The sequence below is a fragment of the Pararge aegeria genome, chromosome 20 (assembly GCF_905163445.1).
Source record: "Pararge aegeria chromosome 20, ilParAegt1.1, whole genome shotgun sequence".
NCBI classification, from domain to species: domain Eukaryota; kingdom Metazoa; phylum Arthropoda; class Insecta; order Lepidoptera; family Nymphalidae; genus Pararge; species Pararge aegeria.
In genome coordinates, this window is record NC_053199.1 from 13,891,271 (window position 1) to 13,909,716 (window position 18,446).

Here is an 18,446-nt window from a genome sequence, read left to right on the forward strand (position 1 = left end):
TAACTCGTTGGTTATACTGTTGGTGGATTTAGAAAACCGGCCAGGTAATGAATGAATGAATGATTTGAATGAATGAATGATTTATTTATTTATCTACATTACTTATAAGTATGAGTACAATATAATGTTGCTTACGGGCTATTTTGTTACACATTTATAATGTGGGGACTGATAGGCCCTTTCCCCAGGATAAAATATACAAGGATGAATTTAATAAAGTTTTAGTAATGTTATAATCACAGTTATTTAATGGGATGAAACGGTGATTGCTTTGTGTTTAGGGCTTCGGCCAGCCTTTCGTGGGCCCAATTTCGATCAGCAAGACGTATATCTAAACTTCCGGTACGTTTATAATTTTAGCAATTCAATTGTCACTTGCTTTAACGGCGCAGGAAAAATTGTGAAACCTGCAAGCCTGAGAATTTCATCATGTTCTCAAAGGCGTGTACAGTCCACAAAGCCTTAACTCTTCTCATTGTAAAAGGAGACCACGCCCTGTAATAGGCTAATGTTGATTTAATAAATAAACTCAAAAACCATTCAAACGATTTTAGAAATTCTTCCAGATTAAGGAGTTAATTCTATAAGTATGATTCAAGTAAGTACATAATCAACCCGAGTAAAACAGGGTGAACAGCTAGTTAATGGACATAAGCGAACATTTTGTAGTGGACCTTCCTAAATAGCGAACTATGATAATAACACGAAGTTTGGCATTGCAATAAAATCGCTGCATCGCAAACAACGGGCGCAAACATTTTAATTGGCTTCGATAAATTAAGCCGACGCGCGCCGTTCTTTGTTTATCTGATGCAGATGCAGACCGTCATGTTTTAATACATAGCAGTAATTGGTTATGATTCTGCGCCAGTGCAGGGTACCCTGAACTTAAGCCCAATCTTTAGAGACTAGTAATAACGACAGCTCCGATGACCTCCCTGGCGCAATAGTGAACTCTGTGGTTTAAAACATAAGTCTTAGGAAGAAAATGATAGTGATAAACTTTTTATACAAATAACTTGCATAATTATTCATCAACATCATCATCATATCAACCCATTTCCGGCCAACTACAGGGCACGGGTCTCCTCCCACAATGAGAAGGGATTAGGGCCGTAGTCCAACACTCTGTCCCAGTGCGGATTGGTAAACTCCACACACCTTTGAAGTTTGAGAAAATTATGTAGAACTCTCAGGCATGCAGGTTTCGTCACGATGTTTTCATTCACCGTTGGAGCAAGTTATATTTTAATTTCTTAAACGCACATAACATAGATAAGTTAGAGTTGCGGGCCGGGATTCGAACTCGGCCCCCCGAAAGTGAAGTCGAGCTGGACTACCGCCGATACCCACTGGACCATCAACGCTTGCATTAATATTGGCAGCTTTTATTTTAAGGTTTGTGATTATGACGCTCCATTGATTATTCTTAAACTACTACCATTTATTTTTTTATGTGTACGTAAACAATTTAATTTAAATACATTGAAACACCGCTATTAAAATATTAAAAAAGAAAAAAATGAAAAAACATCCACTTCTACGCTTGCGGGGCTTTCGAATGCCCAAGCAACCGGCGGTCAGGGCTCCAGATTGAGGAACCTCCTCGCAATACGCGCCGTTACAAGGACTACTACTTTCTGTATCCGACCCTTGATCCAACCAAGCGAAAGCTTCTTAAGATGTTGGACGAAGCGTTCGCCAGAAGACCATTGACTGAAATGAATGTTGGAATAATAACGGTCGCCTTAACACTCCACATTGCGGTAATCTCGTGAGCAAGGTCGAAGTATTTAGATACTTTATCCTTTTCAGCTTTTATTATTACGAATACTACACATAATAACAATACAGAATATGTAAATAAATAAAGCCTGGCAGCCTTGTGTCTAGGGCTTCAACCTGTTTAGTTTTACACTTCTGTGGATCTTTAATTTATGCAATTAAATATTACTAGCTTTTAACTATGAAGGAAGAACGAGAGTTCTCAATAAAGGTCAAAAAGGCGTGTAAAGTCTACCAATCCGCACTCATCTAGCGTGGTGGACTACGGTCCTAAACCTGATTCATCTCAGAAAAAACCGGTATGGAATGGTTATGTTATGGGCTGGTAATTGCTTGATAATTATTATAGTATTGTTCTAATCCTAAGGTTGCCTGGCAGAGATCGCTACTAAGCGATAAGGCCGCCTTTTGTATTCTATTTCCGTCTTTGTATTTCTATTACTCTTATATTTCCCCAACTTCATAGTAGTGTATAAATAAAGAGTTAAATAATATGATGATTAAATAAAAAAATTAGGAACAAATAATAATATGTCAATATGTATGGTATAATGTGATGAACAAAATCAAAAACGCATTAAAAAGTTAAGGGGTTCTTGTTCAAAAGATACTTTCTAAAACACGCTGCTTACAGCCCCTATAAAGATACTGCTAATATAGGTACTGCATTGAATCTGCAAGCAATTTACCTATACGCCAATATTTACCGTTTTATGTACGTAATAAAACTTAAAAGTTGCACAATTTGAACCTTTTGTTGGTAGTTATAAGGTTCATGTGTTGTGTAGGGCAACGTTCGTTGATGGGCATCTAGGGTTGCCACGTTTTCTGATTATTTCAAATTTGAGGTACAAAAATAAATCAGAATCTTTTCAGAAAATTCAAAAGTATATTATAATTAAATTTTTCGCTGGATCCAATGCTGAATTCTAATTCTTCATGTAGTCTTATCCGTGCTCAGAAGTGTTGCGTACGTAAATAGAAAACAGTGTTTTATTTTGATTCTTGTCATTGATTTTGTTTATGTTTTACTACCTGCACTTTATCAGTGTTACTCAGTGTTCACCATGCAATCCGGTGTTCAATCAAAATATCGTTATCGGATGCGCGTAGGGTTGCCACACGTGTCTTTTATATTTGTCTTTTTTTTGTATTTTACACCAAAATTTACTATAACTATATTTTAGTAACAAATAGTACTGATTTAAAATATCTACCTGTTTGTTTGCTATTTACAGTCGTAAATTATAATACTGAAAAAAAATATTCACTAGTTTTAGTTAGAAAGTTATAATTATTTTTAACGTGTGGCAACCCTACGCGCATCCGATAACGATATTTTGATTGAACACCGGATTGCATGGTGAAGCTTTTGGACGCTTTTTCGCTCAATACAACGGATTGTTGTTTTATCTATTGCCCCTTGATAGCTGACTCGTGCTTTTTTAGAAAAAAGACTCAAAAGTTCCCTCTTGTTTTGTTTTGTTTTGTTGATCAAAAATATGGGAACCCACGCTTTATTTTTACTGCCATACTATTATGTTGCGAGTTGGTTTACAAAGTAAAAAATAAACTGCTCTTTTAATTTACAACTGACTAGCTTCTTCCGGCGACTTCGTCTGCGTGGACTTCAGAATTGGGTCCAAAGCTTCGCCCGTTACCAATTTTTAATCTTTTCACGGGAACTATTTGAGAGATCGGTGTAGAAAGTACATGTCCTTTTCCATAGCATAGCCCCAAAGTAAGCGTAGCTTGTGTTATGAGTACTAAGATGACTATTTTGATAAATAATATACCTTAATACTTATAATATACATATAAACACCCAGACATTAAAAACATTAATGTTCATCACACAAACATTTTCCATTCGTGGGAATCGAACCCACGGCCTTGAACTCAGAAAGCAGTGTTACTGCCCACTGCGCCAATCGGCCGTCAAAATAAAATATAAATAAAAGAAAAAGATAAAAGTAGCCTATGTTCTTTTCCATGCCAAATCCGTTCAGCCGTTTTTACGTGATGTAACAAACATACACACTTTCACATTTATAATATCAGTAGGATATACGAGCTAACACCAGCGGAAAACAGCATTGCATGCTGCTTAGCAACAGGAATAAGCCTGGCGTTAGTGCTTCCCCGGACGAGCTGTCACAAAAAGCTGTACTTCTACGACACTGTTGCTTGTACCCTACGAACGAAGACGGTTCCGGTATGATGTCGTGTAGAAACCGATTCGGAGGAGGTTTAATGTAACTGCAGGCTAGCCCCCTACCGTCTTAGACTACACCATCACTTTGCTGTGAAGTGCTGACATGTAGTCTGTCGTAGAGATTTCTCTTAAAAAGTTCAAAGTTTGTATTAAACGTAAGCTTATTGAAAAGTACTATTATAGTATAAAGGACTACGTAATCGATAAAAAAGCTTGGGTGTGAATTATTGCTCTAACCAGGTTGCTCTTCTAATAATATAAAACGACAATGTGAGATGGTGATAGAAAAAAAAAAACACCCGGCTAAGTTTGTTGTGGACTTCTTCTTAGAACAGGACGCGTTTGGAACCCTGGTAGCTTTAGTTTAAGTTTACGAATATGGTTATCGCCATCATTTCTGATGTACGCATTAAAAGTGCCACCTATGGGCCTACTTGAATAAAGATAGATGAACCTATGGGCCTACTTGAATAGAGATAGAAGATATTTTTGACTTTGACTTTAATGTAATAAATAAATGAATAAAAAAATCTAAGCTTAAAATTACTTTATTCTAAACTAATTGATATATAATCGATGGGGTTCTCCGGGCACCAGTCTACGTAATCCTCGCATTTATCCTCAAGACCCCAGTACTCTGCTTCGTAGTAGATATCTTCTATTTCCTCCTCTGGCATCGAAGTTGAAGGTCTGCAGACAGAGAAGGAAAGGTAAGAACTTATTTTTATTCCACTACAAATTAGTCCTTGACAGCAATATCACCTGGTGGTAACTGTTGAAGTCTAAGATGGTATAATAAATAAATAATAATAAATATACTACTACAATACACACATCGCCATCTTGCCCCAAAGTAAGCGTAGCTTGTGTTATGGGTACTAAGATGACTGATGAATATTTTTATGAATAATATACATAAATACTTATAATACACATATAAACACCCAGACACTGAAAAACATTCATGTTCATAACACAAATATTTTCCACCTGTGGGAATCGAACCCACGGCCATAGACTGAGAAAGCAGGGGCGCTGCTCACTGCGCCAATCGGCCGTCAAATCGGGATCACCTGTTAGGGTTATGCCAGTTATATTGAATCCATAGCCCTAAGCGGTTTCTACGCAGCATCGTATTGAAATATGTCTGTAGGGTGGTAAACCTACTACGTGACCAGAACAGAGGAAGTTCTGAAATTATTAATTACCAAATTTTTCCTGCCGGTGATCGACCCCGGAATCTCCCAAACCAAATATAAGCAAAAATAATAATATGAAAGACATAACGAGAAACCTCTTGATATTTCTTAAAATTTTCATGCCAAAAAGAATTGAAGCGGCTCAGTTTTGGATGAGAAAACAGGGGAAAATTATCGTGGATCTCGTCAAATTTTTATGGGTTAAATCGGTCTGAGTTGCAGTTTGTACTCTACTGAGGAATACATGAGGAATACATTTCGCGGAAAAGCAAATGAAGCTAAATGTTTGTTTGTTGTAATAATTTGTAGCATAGTTAAAAAGTAATATAAACATAGGCGCAACTTATGTCTGGAGGCAATTTCTACCAATTTCTTTAATAACAATTGGTAATGTGGACAGAGTTTTAATAATTGTGCTTAGATTAAGAAGACTTAAAAGCTAAAGATTATAAAAAGATTATAATATAACTAAAGAGAAATATCTATTGAGAAACGTAATATATAACATATACAATAAAACAAATGAAGAATATAAAACATAGATACGTCTTATGCATACCTATCCCACGATAACTTTAATGAAGAATTTTGAAGGTCCAAAAAGTGTTAAAACAAACGAGATTTGAACATGTTTAATGACGATGCTTAACGTATGTTTTCAATGAAAATTGAATATAAATAGATAAATCTTCTATATTTTATTTAAAAGGCAAAGACTGACTGACTGATCTATCAACGCACAGTTCTAACCACTTGACGGATCGGGCTGAAATTTTGCACACAGATATTTATTACAACGTAGGCATCCGTTAGAGATTTTTGAAAATTCCAACCCTAAGAGGGTTAAATGGGGGATGCAAGTTTGTATGAAATTTATCAATTTATTTTTTAAGTTACATCCATGAAACTTTGATTTTAGGTTTTCGATTAAACATAAAGAAATACGTGTTTCACAAATTCTAAAAATTCCAACTCCAAAGGCATCAAATAGGGGATGAAAATTAATATGAAAGTTTCTAAATTTACTGAATGTAAATTTATTTTTCTATTAGTAGCAAGACTCTTTTTTAAAAATTTGTAGTTAAAATTTACCCAATAAAAAATTGAAAATAACGTGAGCGAAGCCGCGGGCAAAAGCTAGTTGTAAATAAAAGTTTTCTTTCTTTCTTTCGATTCTATTACTATTCCTCTGCATGAGCCCTAACTGACTGGTCCAATAAAATTTCTAGCGTGTTGGACAAATGATATACTACCTTTGCACCTAGCCTCCGCACCCTGTAAATGGCTGCTACATTTATTAGATTTCATCTCTCACAATGTTTCACAGCCACCACATGTTCACATATTACTACCCTAATATCAAATGTTTGGTGTTATTTTCGAAATTTAAACCGTATTTTCTTAAAGATAGGTTTCTGTATTGCTTGCGTTTTACAATGTCAACACTATTGGGCGGTATGGAGTTTAATGAGGTAGAATTGCCGGTCAAATGTTTGATTGGTTTTTGGAACTGGTTATATTTGCTATTATCGGGTCGTGTGTGCGTTATTATTTTGTGGGTGAGTTGGATTTATGCTTTTAGTGAGTCGACTAAAGTTTATGTACTGGTCAGCTATGCATCACAATTTATTGTGGGTGAAACTTTTTAACTCTGCACACTTTGACGTTTATATCAAAAACTAGTTGGTAAAAGTAGTTGGTTTATGGAAATACTAGCTGCGCCTTGCGGCGTTACCAGCGGTGAATAAGTCTGTGCGTTATTGCAACTCATTGATTTTTTTCCAGGAATTAAGCATATCTTCTATGCATCTTCATTGGTGCTATGCTCCTATTGGTCTTAGCATGATCATATATACTCTTTAGCCTTTCTCGTTTAATGGGCTATCTAACACTGAAATAATTTTTCAAATCGGATTAGTAATTCCTGAGATCATCGCATTTAAGTAAACAAATACCACCGCCAAATTGTACGTTCTACCTTATTGTGCTGTTGTATTTGTATCTCTGTAAATTTTCTCTGTGGTGTACAATAAAAGTGTATTCATTCATTCATTCATTCAAATAAACAAAAAAAAAATCTCCAGCTTTATAGTATACGAATTACTGTGCAAATCTGACAGAGTAGAGTTCTTTACAGTTAAGTTTAATATATAGCCTATGGCAATCGCAATAATGTGGTTTTATATTAGTGAAAGAATTTTCAAAATCGGTTTGGAAGATCCAGAGATTTTCCCCGACAGTGTCACAATCTCACAAACTTTACCTCTTTATAATATTAGTATAGAAGTATAGTTTAGTATAAGATTATGGACTATTGCATGTTTTGGACTATTTAGAAGAAAACCCCGCTGACTAAATTTAAGCTTTACTTATCTCAAAGCAACTCACGTGAGCACGAGGTGGAGTAAATCGCCTAAAACGCCGTTATGCAGGAATTGCGAGGCGCTCTCGCAAATGGCCCTGAGTAAGCACTGTCGGCCGAGGTAATTGTGTCTGAAAACCGACGAAAAGAACATTTTGCATGCCTTCTACATAAGTTATTAGGTACAATCTTGAATTATCGGGACCCTTCATATTTTTGCCACGGACATTTAAATGTTAATCCACTTTTGATGGTCTAGAATCACATCGCCTAAATTCACACCAATCAAAGAATCACTTTATATTATTTTATAACTGTGCTAATTAAAAAAAAACATATTTATTTATTAATAATTCAATTTAACTAAATTTTTCTTAAAGCTACGAGTATAAGATTGTAATAATAAAAAAAAAACCCGGCTAAGTTGGTTGCGGGATTTTCTTCGACCAGACCTTCTTTTTTTCGGAGGGCTTTAGTTTTAAGCTAACGAATGTAGTCAGTTATTACCATCACAATGATTTTAACAGTACAATTACAAATAAGTATGAACACTCTATGAGTGCCTGTTAAAGATTTTTTTTATATTTTTTTTATATTAGCCTACTATTTTTTAAATTCCATTATCTAAATCAAAAATTGATAAAAGGCTGTTACCTTTTACTTATCTCAGTTATTAAAAAAAAAACTCCTTGTTGTACTCTGACTGATCAAGAGTTGCTGTATGATTTATTTGTATAATTAGGTATATGTTTAAAATATATGTAGAAAAAGATAGATGTGGACAGATATTCATAGATGCAAGAAATATTATAGTCTAAGCTAGTGAATTAGGAGAATATTAGTTGTCAGTTGAGAATAAATAAACCATCGTCATCATCATCACATCAACCCCTAACTGGCCCACTACAGAGCATGGGTATCCTCCTACAATGAGAAGGGGTCAAGGCCGTAGTACACGTTAGCCCAGTGTGGATTGAAGTGTGGAAATCCACACACCTTTGAGAACATTATGTAGAACTCTCAGGCATGCAGTTTTCCTCACGATTTTACCTTCACCGTTGAAGCAAGTGATTTTAGTTATTATTATTATTGTAATTACTTGAAACGCACATAATTTAGAAGAGTTAGAGGTGCGAGCTGGGATTCGAACTTGGCACCCCGAAAGTGATATCGAAGTGCTACCCACTGGGCTATCACCGCTTCTCGTGATTTTTACTCGATGGTATTTAAAACCAGAAAAACGATGTTATAACTTAAAAGGAGTAAAACCACAATGAAATAATAGGAAATATTAATTGAAACAAAAAACTCGCGAGATACAACTAGCTCCGTACAGCACAAAATCGGTTGCAGTCCCCCGAAAGTGAAGTCGAGCGCCGACCCAATGCGCTATCACCGCTACAAATAAAAAAATAACGCAAAATTTTTAAGTCCAGAAGAAAGCGTGTCTTAAATGTTCTGTAAGTTGTAGGGTATAAAATTTGTCATTTTTTCGTGGATTATGGCTAATTTAGTTTAATTTTTTATGGACGTCTCCAAAGATACGCATGGTTCTCCTTCAGAGTAAGAAAGAAGAACAAGAAGCCGTCTTTGCTTACTCTGGAGACGAAGGTCCCTTATGGTATCGTAAGGGTAATATAAACTTACGCGGGTTCGTATTGGAAGACACAATCACTTGGCACGTATTTATCAGTAGGGTGTTAACTTGTCATGGCCGAAACCATGAACGTTGAAATTAAACATTCCTTTATTCGAACCCGGGTCCTAATTACTTGTCCTAATCCCCAATTATCTCTACCTACAGCAGCATTCACGACTGCTCCACGAAGGTGGACACAACTTTAAAATTACATGTAAAACTGTGAAACAGAAGAAGTCTTGGCTCTTGAGTACGCAAAGAAGAACGCAGTGAAAATCAAGTGTCTTTTAATCTTTTACTTATGTATCCGACGAGTAAATATTTCATTTACGTAACTCAGCGGGTCGTGTTCGGCAACAAAATTGCTGGATTAGGCAACCGCCACGTACTAACGGTTTATTAGTGTTACATAATAGCTGGAATTATTATCATTCGCTTAGAATTCATCTATTGTTATGTAGGTATATTTGTTTTATATGTCAGTATAATTTTTTATATCTAGCCAATAATATGTGGCTTATTGTCGTCTCATCTACGAAAACGATTTCCTTATAAAAGAGAATGAAAATTGCTATTACATAAAATTTAAACAATAATTAATAATTCGATGTAACTTAAAAGAAATGTCAAAGACTAGCGTCATTAATCATTTATTGATGCTATTTTACTTCACTGAAAGTTCATGATACCGATTCCGTACTCTTACCCATTCAAAGAACACAATATTTTTGATGATATACGTAATTTTCTCTAGATGAAAAAAAGAAGCAAAAGCGCCGCAATGACTACCCATTCTAAGTTTTTTAACGTTCTAGAGATTATAAAATTGTGATTTGATAAAAAGTTTCTACGTTCCATTAAACTCCTTCGTAGACATTATAATATCACGAACTATGCTTTATAATTCTATATCAATCATTTAACCTATTTCAAGGTAGATTCTTTAGAATATAAGGTATTGTAGTTTCATGCCAGACTCCTAAACTATGATACTGCGAAATTTCAAAAATTCAAATTAGTTGTTTATATGCCAACCGTAGACAAAGAGATTATCAGCCAACAGATGGCATTAGTAGTAGACCAAATCTCGCTATAATTGTGCTTTTCAGTTTGACCGTCCAGACGTACACTTTCCCAGCATATATACGGTCTCCATATATTTGAAATAGTCAGTAAAGGGTGAGCTATTTTGTATATGTATAAATAAATAAGTAATAAAGTTACCTGTCAAGCATGGTTTCGATAGAGGTGTAAATGGTGTGGCGGGTGATCATGCTGTTCCGTTCTTTTGTACTGCGTTCACGACGTACCGTAGGTACCTGTAGAAATATATATACAGCATAGACATATCATATTACTCTAGCTAATGGACTGAGTTATTGAACAATTTAGTTTAAACCCTTCACATTGCTTAGTTATTGGTTGGCGTGGTGTCTTAAATATTATAACTTTTTAGTAAAAATATCCAAACCGTCGTATTTAAAAAGCAAATGCTCTATAGACTCGACGTCCTCGTTGCAGGCCATCTAGGGTTATCAATTATGTCCATTTTAATAGCATGGGAGGTCAATATTACAATCAGACATGTTTTTTTAAAGATTGTCAGAGAGTCACAGGTTCAAATCCTGCCGGTTACGAAAATTATATATGCATTTTAAATTTATAAAATTAATAATTCCTCGAAGTATAGGTACAAAAATTAATAATAATTACAAAAAAAAAGAAAATTGATGATACATAGGAACTCACATCGCCAATGTCACCAAGTAGAGGCTCGAAGTATGTCGCGTTGTCCACGTTATAGTAGTTTGCTTCTATGAACCACGCCACTGATACTAGGGTCTCTGGATGAGGGAGTGGGATAGACACTGTTACAAATACCTGAAAAACACGGGCTATATATCACCGGATTGTTACTTATTTTGATTAAAAATTGGCATATAGTTTTTACTCTCATTCAATATCTTTAGTATTCGTAACTCAAAGCAACTATGTAGACGTATTGCACTTATCTCCGACCGAATTACGTATGGAAAATGTAACAGGTGACCATGCTTTGCGTGCTGGCCATTGGACAAATCGCGATGTTAATAAATTGATGTCGCTGTTACCTTAGTCTCCCATAAATCGTTTTCTAACATTGAAAAATACAACATCCTCTACAGACACGGGCCACGGCTGAAGACGGCGCGAGCTTAGTTGTATTTTTTTCCATTCTGTCCTGTCTTTTAATTAAAATAAACTTTTCGTTACTATTTAGTGTAAATTTTATTTTATATTGTTAAGATAATCATAAAAACAACACAAAAAGAAAAACTCATTTTATTTATTTTGTTTGTTTTATTTATTTTACCAAGCTTGATTTTTGAAAATGTTTACATCACACTAAAAAGTAATGACGACTGTTTACATTATAGAAAAAGTAAGAAAAAATTGAGTGTATCGAAAGAACAACCACCTCGTTCCGCTGCTCATTAAATAACTGTCCAGTTAAATTCTAATTTAAGATCTAATTAAAAATATAATTTAAAATCTAATTAATAATTCTGCCGAATTTAAAAGTAAAACTACGAAATCATTTTTGTAACAGCCTCGAATTACTTGCATATCTTACTAACCGCGCGATGTGTAATTCGCGCAACGCAAATGTCCCGTGGCCATCAAATAGCGACAAATATTCAGTGTGACCAAACGTGAAAGGGGTCTGTTATAGCGGAACATGATTTAATCGGCAGCTCGGAATAGATTAGTACTAGTTGGTAAAAATTAGACTCAAAGACTGAAATGTATTGTGATTTTTTTCGGACCGGTGTCTCAAGATACCTTAATTCTTTTGAGTAAGCACACGAAGTAAAGTATCGGTTTGATACCTATACTAAATTACTACCGAAATAAAATAAGTTGTTAAAGGAAATAAAAACAAAAACCTGTAATTGAAGCTACTAGTCTGAATTAAATCTACAAAAGTAGAGGCAGATCGGTTCTGTTAAGACTTTAATGTATAATAATCTGTTGACTTACTCCCCATTGAGTGCTGGGCGTAAAAAGAAGATATCTTCTCTGTCTCTTTTGTGAGTTCACATTTTCTTTGAGTATTGTATGAAGAAGATATAGCCTGAAATGAAAATAAAGAATATCAATATTATTATTATAGCATATTGATATATGTTGTAATCAAGAATATCTAAAAAATAGCCTTCGAATAACCATGAGCCAAGAGTGACCAAGATTTTTGTGATTAGACGCACGCAGGACGCAAATATGAACGCTGATTAGAACGCAGACCTACGCTTGATCGCAGATAGTAATTTAATTATGGTTTACCGATCATTCCACACAATTTGGAAAGTACCGAAGTCGACTGTTTATTGAAAATTACAGGCTTTAAACTAAAGGGACTGAAATGATTGTTGACATTTTATTTTTTTATTTTAAATGTTTTATTTTGACGGATCTTTTATAGTTACGTGCAAGAAATACACCGCAAGGAATTTGCTATTTGATACAGCGGGAAACTGGATCTCGGAATTGCTTGTAACTACTTTTTATAAAGTTAGTTACCAATGCTAAATTAACTTAAATACGTACGTGACAACTTGCTTTATGCACCACATTAATAATGAAATAAATATTATAAACGGTAATTTACTCAAACGACTGGCTTACTTGGAATTAACAGAGTGTATGTCCCAGAAAACTACTTAGCATGGATAAAACTAGACCTATAATAACCTATGTATAACTTTGTTATAATTTTCTAATCCAATTTTAATCTTAACATTTGGATATAGGGTTTCATTTTGATTGTGGATTAGCAGAACGTTAATTCTGTATGGACCAAAGCGAGCTTATTGTGAACGCAGTCACACTTAACGCCTGTTGTAGGTTTATTTGGATAAATAATTTTGAAAGGCCTCTTTCTCTTCCTGTACGTATTCATACTCGTACATGAAACTTGAAATTAATAAAATTGCTCTATAATTGATCAGTTTCGAAAAAAATACCTAGTAAGTATCGTGTTAAATAATAACATTGGAAAAAAATTATGAAAATATCAATGTCTAATACAAAAACCCGACTGCGAAGTTATTTAATTCTAATAGCAAACTAAGTCCGGGCTATGAATTAAACAAGATTCTAACGAATTCAGAACCTTCTTTGAAGTCGGTTAAGAAAACGGAAAAAATAGTTAATTAAATAATTAAATAAAGCTTAAAAACTTGCGTTTATAGCGAAGCTTTTAATTATCAAATAAACGTAGTCGGTGGTCAAACATTCCAGTAATCAGTCAACATGCTAACTGTTCACGGTTTGTAGTATTGGAAAGCTTACGATATTTTAATGCACGACTATAAAATTATAATAGGTTAAAACTATTACAATCATCTTTAAATTTTCGTTGAAAAGGTAGCCACCGATTACGACTATTTGTTAAATTTATGATACCTTTCAATGGATCAGATATCGACAAAATGCATAGTTTATTAACCTGTTGAATAACCTCAACACAACTACGTTAGCGACGGCTATGAACTGACTCGAATGTGGATAGATATCAGTATATACAATTGTTCTCTGAACTATATATAACTAGCTGTTACCCGCGACTTCGTCTGCGTTTGTTTTCGTTTTTCGAAAGACATGTGGCATTAAAATTTAGGTGTAATTCTACTGAAATTTTTAAGATGTGTATTCATTTATAAAAAAAGTAAGTAAGTAATTATTTAAATTGGTTATCATTTGACGGCGTTATGTCGAACCCTCTCCCAAAAGAACTGAGCTTAATTTCGGGATAAAAAGCATTCTAAATTACTTTTAATACCTTCAGGAATATGTGTACATAGTTTCATGATGATCGGTTCAGTAGTTTTTGTGTGAAAGCGTTACAAACTTACACATTTATAATATTAGTAGGGATTGTCCAAAACACTTATTTACTTATGCTCGAGGCTGAGGTACGAGACGCTCAAAGAAAACAACGCACTGTAACATAGAGTCGATCAAAATAGCCGCTCTGTTAAGAAAAAAAAATTAAAACCAAATGCCTAGCCTTTACAACGTAAAAATATATAATATTTCTTTTATTTTTTTTATCTCCACCGTGGAATTTAAACTTTTGGTAAATTATTTTTTAGTTACGATAAAGCAAGCATAATTTATTTTGGTTTTTGCGTGCTCCTTGATAATCTTACATTATTGATGTTGCTTTATTTAACTTGGGTATAGATCGACAGTATTTACTTTCAAATACTGCCAACGGTATTGTAACACGTAGATTGTAAATTTCTTTTTTTGGTCCCTTAATTCAATAGCGCCTTATTTGTACCTTTTACAATATGCGTTTCTTTATTTTTTGTTCTACTGCAAGTCAATCCTAGGCTGCAATCTCGGCTGATGATGGTAACGGGCTAACCTAACTAACTAACTAGCTAACGGGCTAAGTGGTTCGGTTATTTTGACCGAATAAATGATATTTATTTTAGGCAAATAAAAATATCAATTACTTCAACGGTGAAGGAAAACACCGAGGAAAAATGTATGCCTCATAGTTCTCTATAATGTTCTTAAAGGCGTTTGGAATCCACCAAATAGCACTGGGCGGCCATTCACATTTAACCCTTGCCCTGTAATGGGCTGGTAAAGGGTTGATATGATGAATTTAACATCACTAACTATATGAAACTAAATTGACAGGTGTAAAAGCTTTTTCCGAAGATTTCACTGCGAGAAGAACAATACTACTTTTACACCTGTCAAAGTTAAAAGATTTGTGTACAGAATTGGCATTGTCGGCGAAAACAATCGGTACGAACGCGTTCATTGGTTGAACCGAAGCGCAAGTAAAACTTGTACGAGTAATCGCGTTGGTGAATTTGTCGGTCGTACCCCAACATTAGCTTGCGATTCGGGTCAACTTTTGTTTCAATACGAAATTGAATTTAACTTTACATTGTCACGAATGTTTGGATAATGAATTCGGGCGCGTAATTATGTTTTATTAGTTCTCTTTAACATTAAGGTTTTGGCTTTTTGTGGGAGGGCTCGTCCGTGAAAGTTGTCATGCTTATTTATGTCGCCAAGCAGCATGCTGTGTTCAAGGCTGAAAGGCGTGGTTTTTGATGTAATTACACGCACATTAGGCATACCACCTACGCCTCGGGTTAATGACACGTTGCAGGACGCGTTCCTTGCATGCTCTGTGAAGTGGTGGCACCATATATTAATTTTAAATTTCGATCAGAGCTCGGCAGTCGGTTTTTTAATTTTTTTTAGCCACGCACTTATTCAATTTTAAGGTTCGGTACCATGAAAAGACATTAACAAAATAATTACGTCCAAGTTTATTCCACACATTTCATTATGTGGTGTACTGCAAACTAAGTACTTTATCAAAAGCTTTCATGTTCAGACATTTGTCGAAATGGAGTATTAAATAGGATTTTGCGGTCAGTGTTCACGTAAAGACTGCAACCGATTTTGTGCTGTACGGAGCTAGTTGTATCCGCTAGTGTTTTGTTTCAATTAATATAAAATGTACTCTCTTGATATGTATTTATATCTTTGTAACTACTTTTTTTTCTTTGGTGTACAATAAAAGTGTATTCATTCATTCATTTCCTATTATTTCATTGTGGTTTTACTCCTTTTAAGTTACAACGTTGTTATGGTGCTAAAAATGATCGACTGAGGATCTCGAGAAGCGGTGATAGCCTAGTAGGTAGCACTTCAACCTCAGTTTTTAGGGTGCCAAGTTTGAGTCCCAGCACGAATCGTCCAACTTTTCTAAGTTATATGCGTTAAATTTACTAAAATATCACTTACTTCGACGGAAAACCTAAAGGTGCATGCCTGAGAGTTCTCTATAATAGTCTCAAAGGTGTGTGAGTCCACCAATTCGCACGGGGCAAGCGCGGGCAGGAGACCCGTGCCCTGTAGTGGGCCGGTATTGGGTTGATATGATGATGAAGGATAAGTTCGATCCGAATCAGAATCAGAAAAAAAAATTTTGCTCGAAACATTACATATTGGATAGAAGCAGGCTTGACTTTTCGTAATTCCATAATATCATCATCATCATATCAACCGATAGACGTCCACTGCTGGATATAGGTCTTTTGTAGGGAGTTCAAAATTCCACGGTTCTGTGCCGCTTGGATACAGCGGCTACCTGCGACGCGCTTAATGTCGCCTGTCCACCTCGTTGGGGGTCGACCAAAGCTGCGCTTACCAGTTCGGGGCTGCCATTCCAGCACCTTGGGACCCCAACGTCCATCCTTTCGCCGAACTATGTGCCCGGCCCATTGCCACTTCAGCTTCGCGACTCGTTGAGCTATGTCGGTAACTCTGATTCTTCTACGAATCTCCACATTTCTGATTCGATCGCGTAGAGATACTCCGAGCATAGCCCTCTCCATCGCCCGCTGAGTGACTCATTCCATTCCATGATATATAATATGAAATTTTAGCTTAATTTATAAACGAACAACTACTGAGTTTCTTGCCGGCTTCTTCTCGGTAGAATCTGCCTTCATAACCGGTGGTAGAGTCACTACAAACAGACATACTCGACGTTGTAAAAGTGCTTCATTTTGAATTTAAGCACGTTTTGCTCCGGAGAATGCTTAGGAGAAAAAAACTTCTCCTGAACTGTAAAGTCAACCTCTGCTGAGGATGCTCCAGTGTCGGAGCGAGACGTGCATAGGAAGTACATTGCCGAACGTCTGTTGGGTGTAGAGTATAAAGATTGAAGAAATTATAAATTACACCATACAGATTCTCCTGCTTTTCGCGGCAATATCAGCTTAATTTTCAGTTGCAGTTGCATGATTAATGATTAATGATGTTCTATACTGATTAATTCATAATGAAATGAAATGAAATGAAATGAAATGAAATGAAATGAAATGAAAATACACTTTATTGTACACCTAACAAAAATTTAATTATAAACATAATTAAGTATCATCTATGCAAATTTGACGGACGATTGGCGCAATGGGCAGCGACCTTGCTTTCTGCGTCGAAGGCCGTGGGTTCGATTCCACAAACGGAAAATGTTTGTGAGATTAATATGAATGTTTTTCAGTGTCTGGATGTTTATCTGTATTTTATAAGTATTTATGTATATTATTCGTAAAATTATTCATCAGTCATCTTAGTACCCATAACACAAACTTCGCTTACTTTAGGACTAGATGGCGATTTGTGTAATGTCCTAGTATATTTATTTATTTATTTATTAAAAAATATTTTTTTAAGCAATATTTAGTATTTTGCGTACCTATTTTATTTTATACAATTTAAAAACGATTAAGCCTTACCGGGGGGGAAGTGAAACATTATGTCGTGTGAGGTCTTCTTAGCCTAGCTATAAGCGACTACCTAGGCGATAAATGCTGTAAAAATTAAAAAATATATATATTAAGTGCTATTATTCGAATGAAAATAATACCCCTCACACATCGTAATGCAGTTTAAATTATAGCATCAAAAGCATTATGTTCAGAGTTTATTGAATAGGATTCAGCGGTTCCGGGAGCAGTTTTCCTCCATAAATACAGACTGTGCAACTTTACTTTATATTTTGCTGAGCTATTAGCTCGCTTTATAAACTTGCTCTTGTTTTGCATGCGCTAAAACTGTGTACTTTTAAGTCTCCTTTATTAGAATTAAAATATAAACAATATTCTCTAAACATCTTTTGTAAGCTCCTGTAGAAAGATAGCGGTAAGATTAACACTGGAAATATTAATAATGGACGAATAAATAGTAGGATCTACAGCAAGTGCATAAAGCAAGCTATTCTAGCCCAGCCTTTTACCCAGATATCTAAGCCAAGGGTAGATATTAAAGTCGAGGATAACAAAGGTTTTATAATAGAGTTATATACTTTTTTTACTTCAGCTTGAATTCAATTAAATAATAATATTAATAACTATTGGTGTTTAATGCCACTCAAGTTTTAAAGTCTAAAGAAGAAACTGATGTGAGATTCGAAAAAGGTAAGTTTCACTTTTATTCATAACATATTTTTTACTAATTAGTGATATACTAGGAACTGATGCTCGCGACTTCATCTGCGTTTGTTTTTTTGCTTTTGAAGCGTCAAGGTTTATTTCAGAGATTTGTGGAATTCAGTTAAGGTGCAGTTCGACTGATATTTGTTAAGTCATGTATACTTGTACGAAAATCGGACAGGATTTCCAATTTTTTTTTTAAATAAATTATAGACTAAGTTACTTAGTG

General features: G+C 35.1%; 1 protein-coding gene across 1 annotated transcript; it reads right to left on the reverse strand.

Annotated features, from left to right (window-relative positions):
• Positions 1-4,532: 4,532 nt before the first annotated feature.
• LOC120632898 lies at positions 4,533-16,911 on the reverse strand. Its single transcript, XM_039902936.1, has 6 exons — positions 16,766-16,911; positions 12,222-12,315; positions 10,950-11,081; positions 10,425-10,519; positions 7,588-7,692; positions 4,533-4,690 (listed from the first exon to the last, which is right to left on the reverse strand). The coding sequence occupies exons 1-6, from the start codon at positions 16,909-16,911 to the stop codon at positions 4,549-4,551; spliced, it is 714 nt and encodes a 237-aa protein (XP_039758870.1). The 3' UTR covers positions 4,533-4,548.
• Between the last annotated feature and the right edge of the window lie 1,535 nt (positions 16,912-18,446).

Coding starts and splice junctions, on each gene's coding strand:
- LOC120632898 (XM_039902936.1), bottom strand. CDS start 16,911: ATGTACTTCCTATGCACGTCTCGCTCCGACACTGGAGCATCCTCAGCA. Junction 12,316..16,765: donor AAGCACTTTTACAACGTCGA/GTATGTCTGTTT, acceptor TTTTCATTTCAG/GCTATATCTTCTTCATACAA. Junction 11,082..12,221: donor CGCCCAGCACTCAATGGGGA/GTAAGTCAACAG, acceptor CGTGTTTTTCAG/GTATTTGTAACAGTGTCTAT.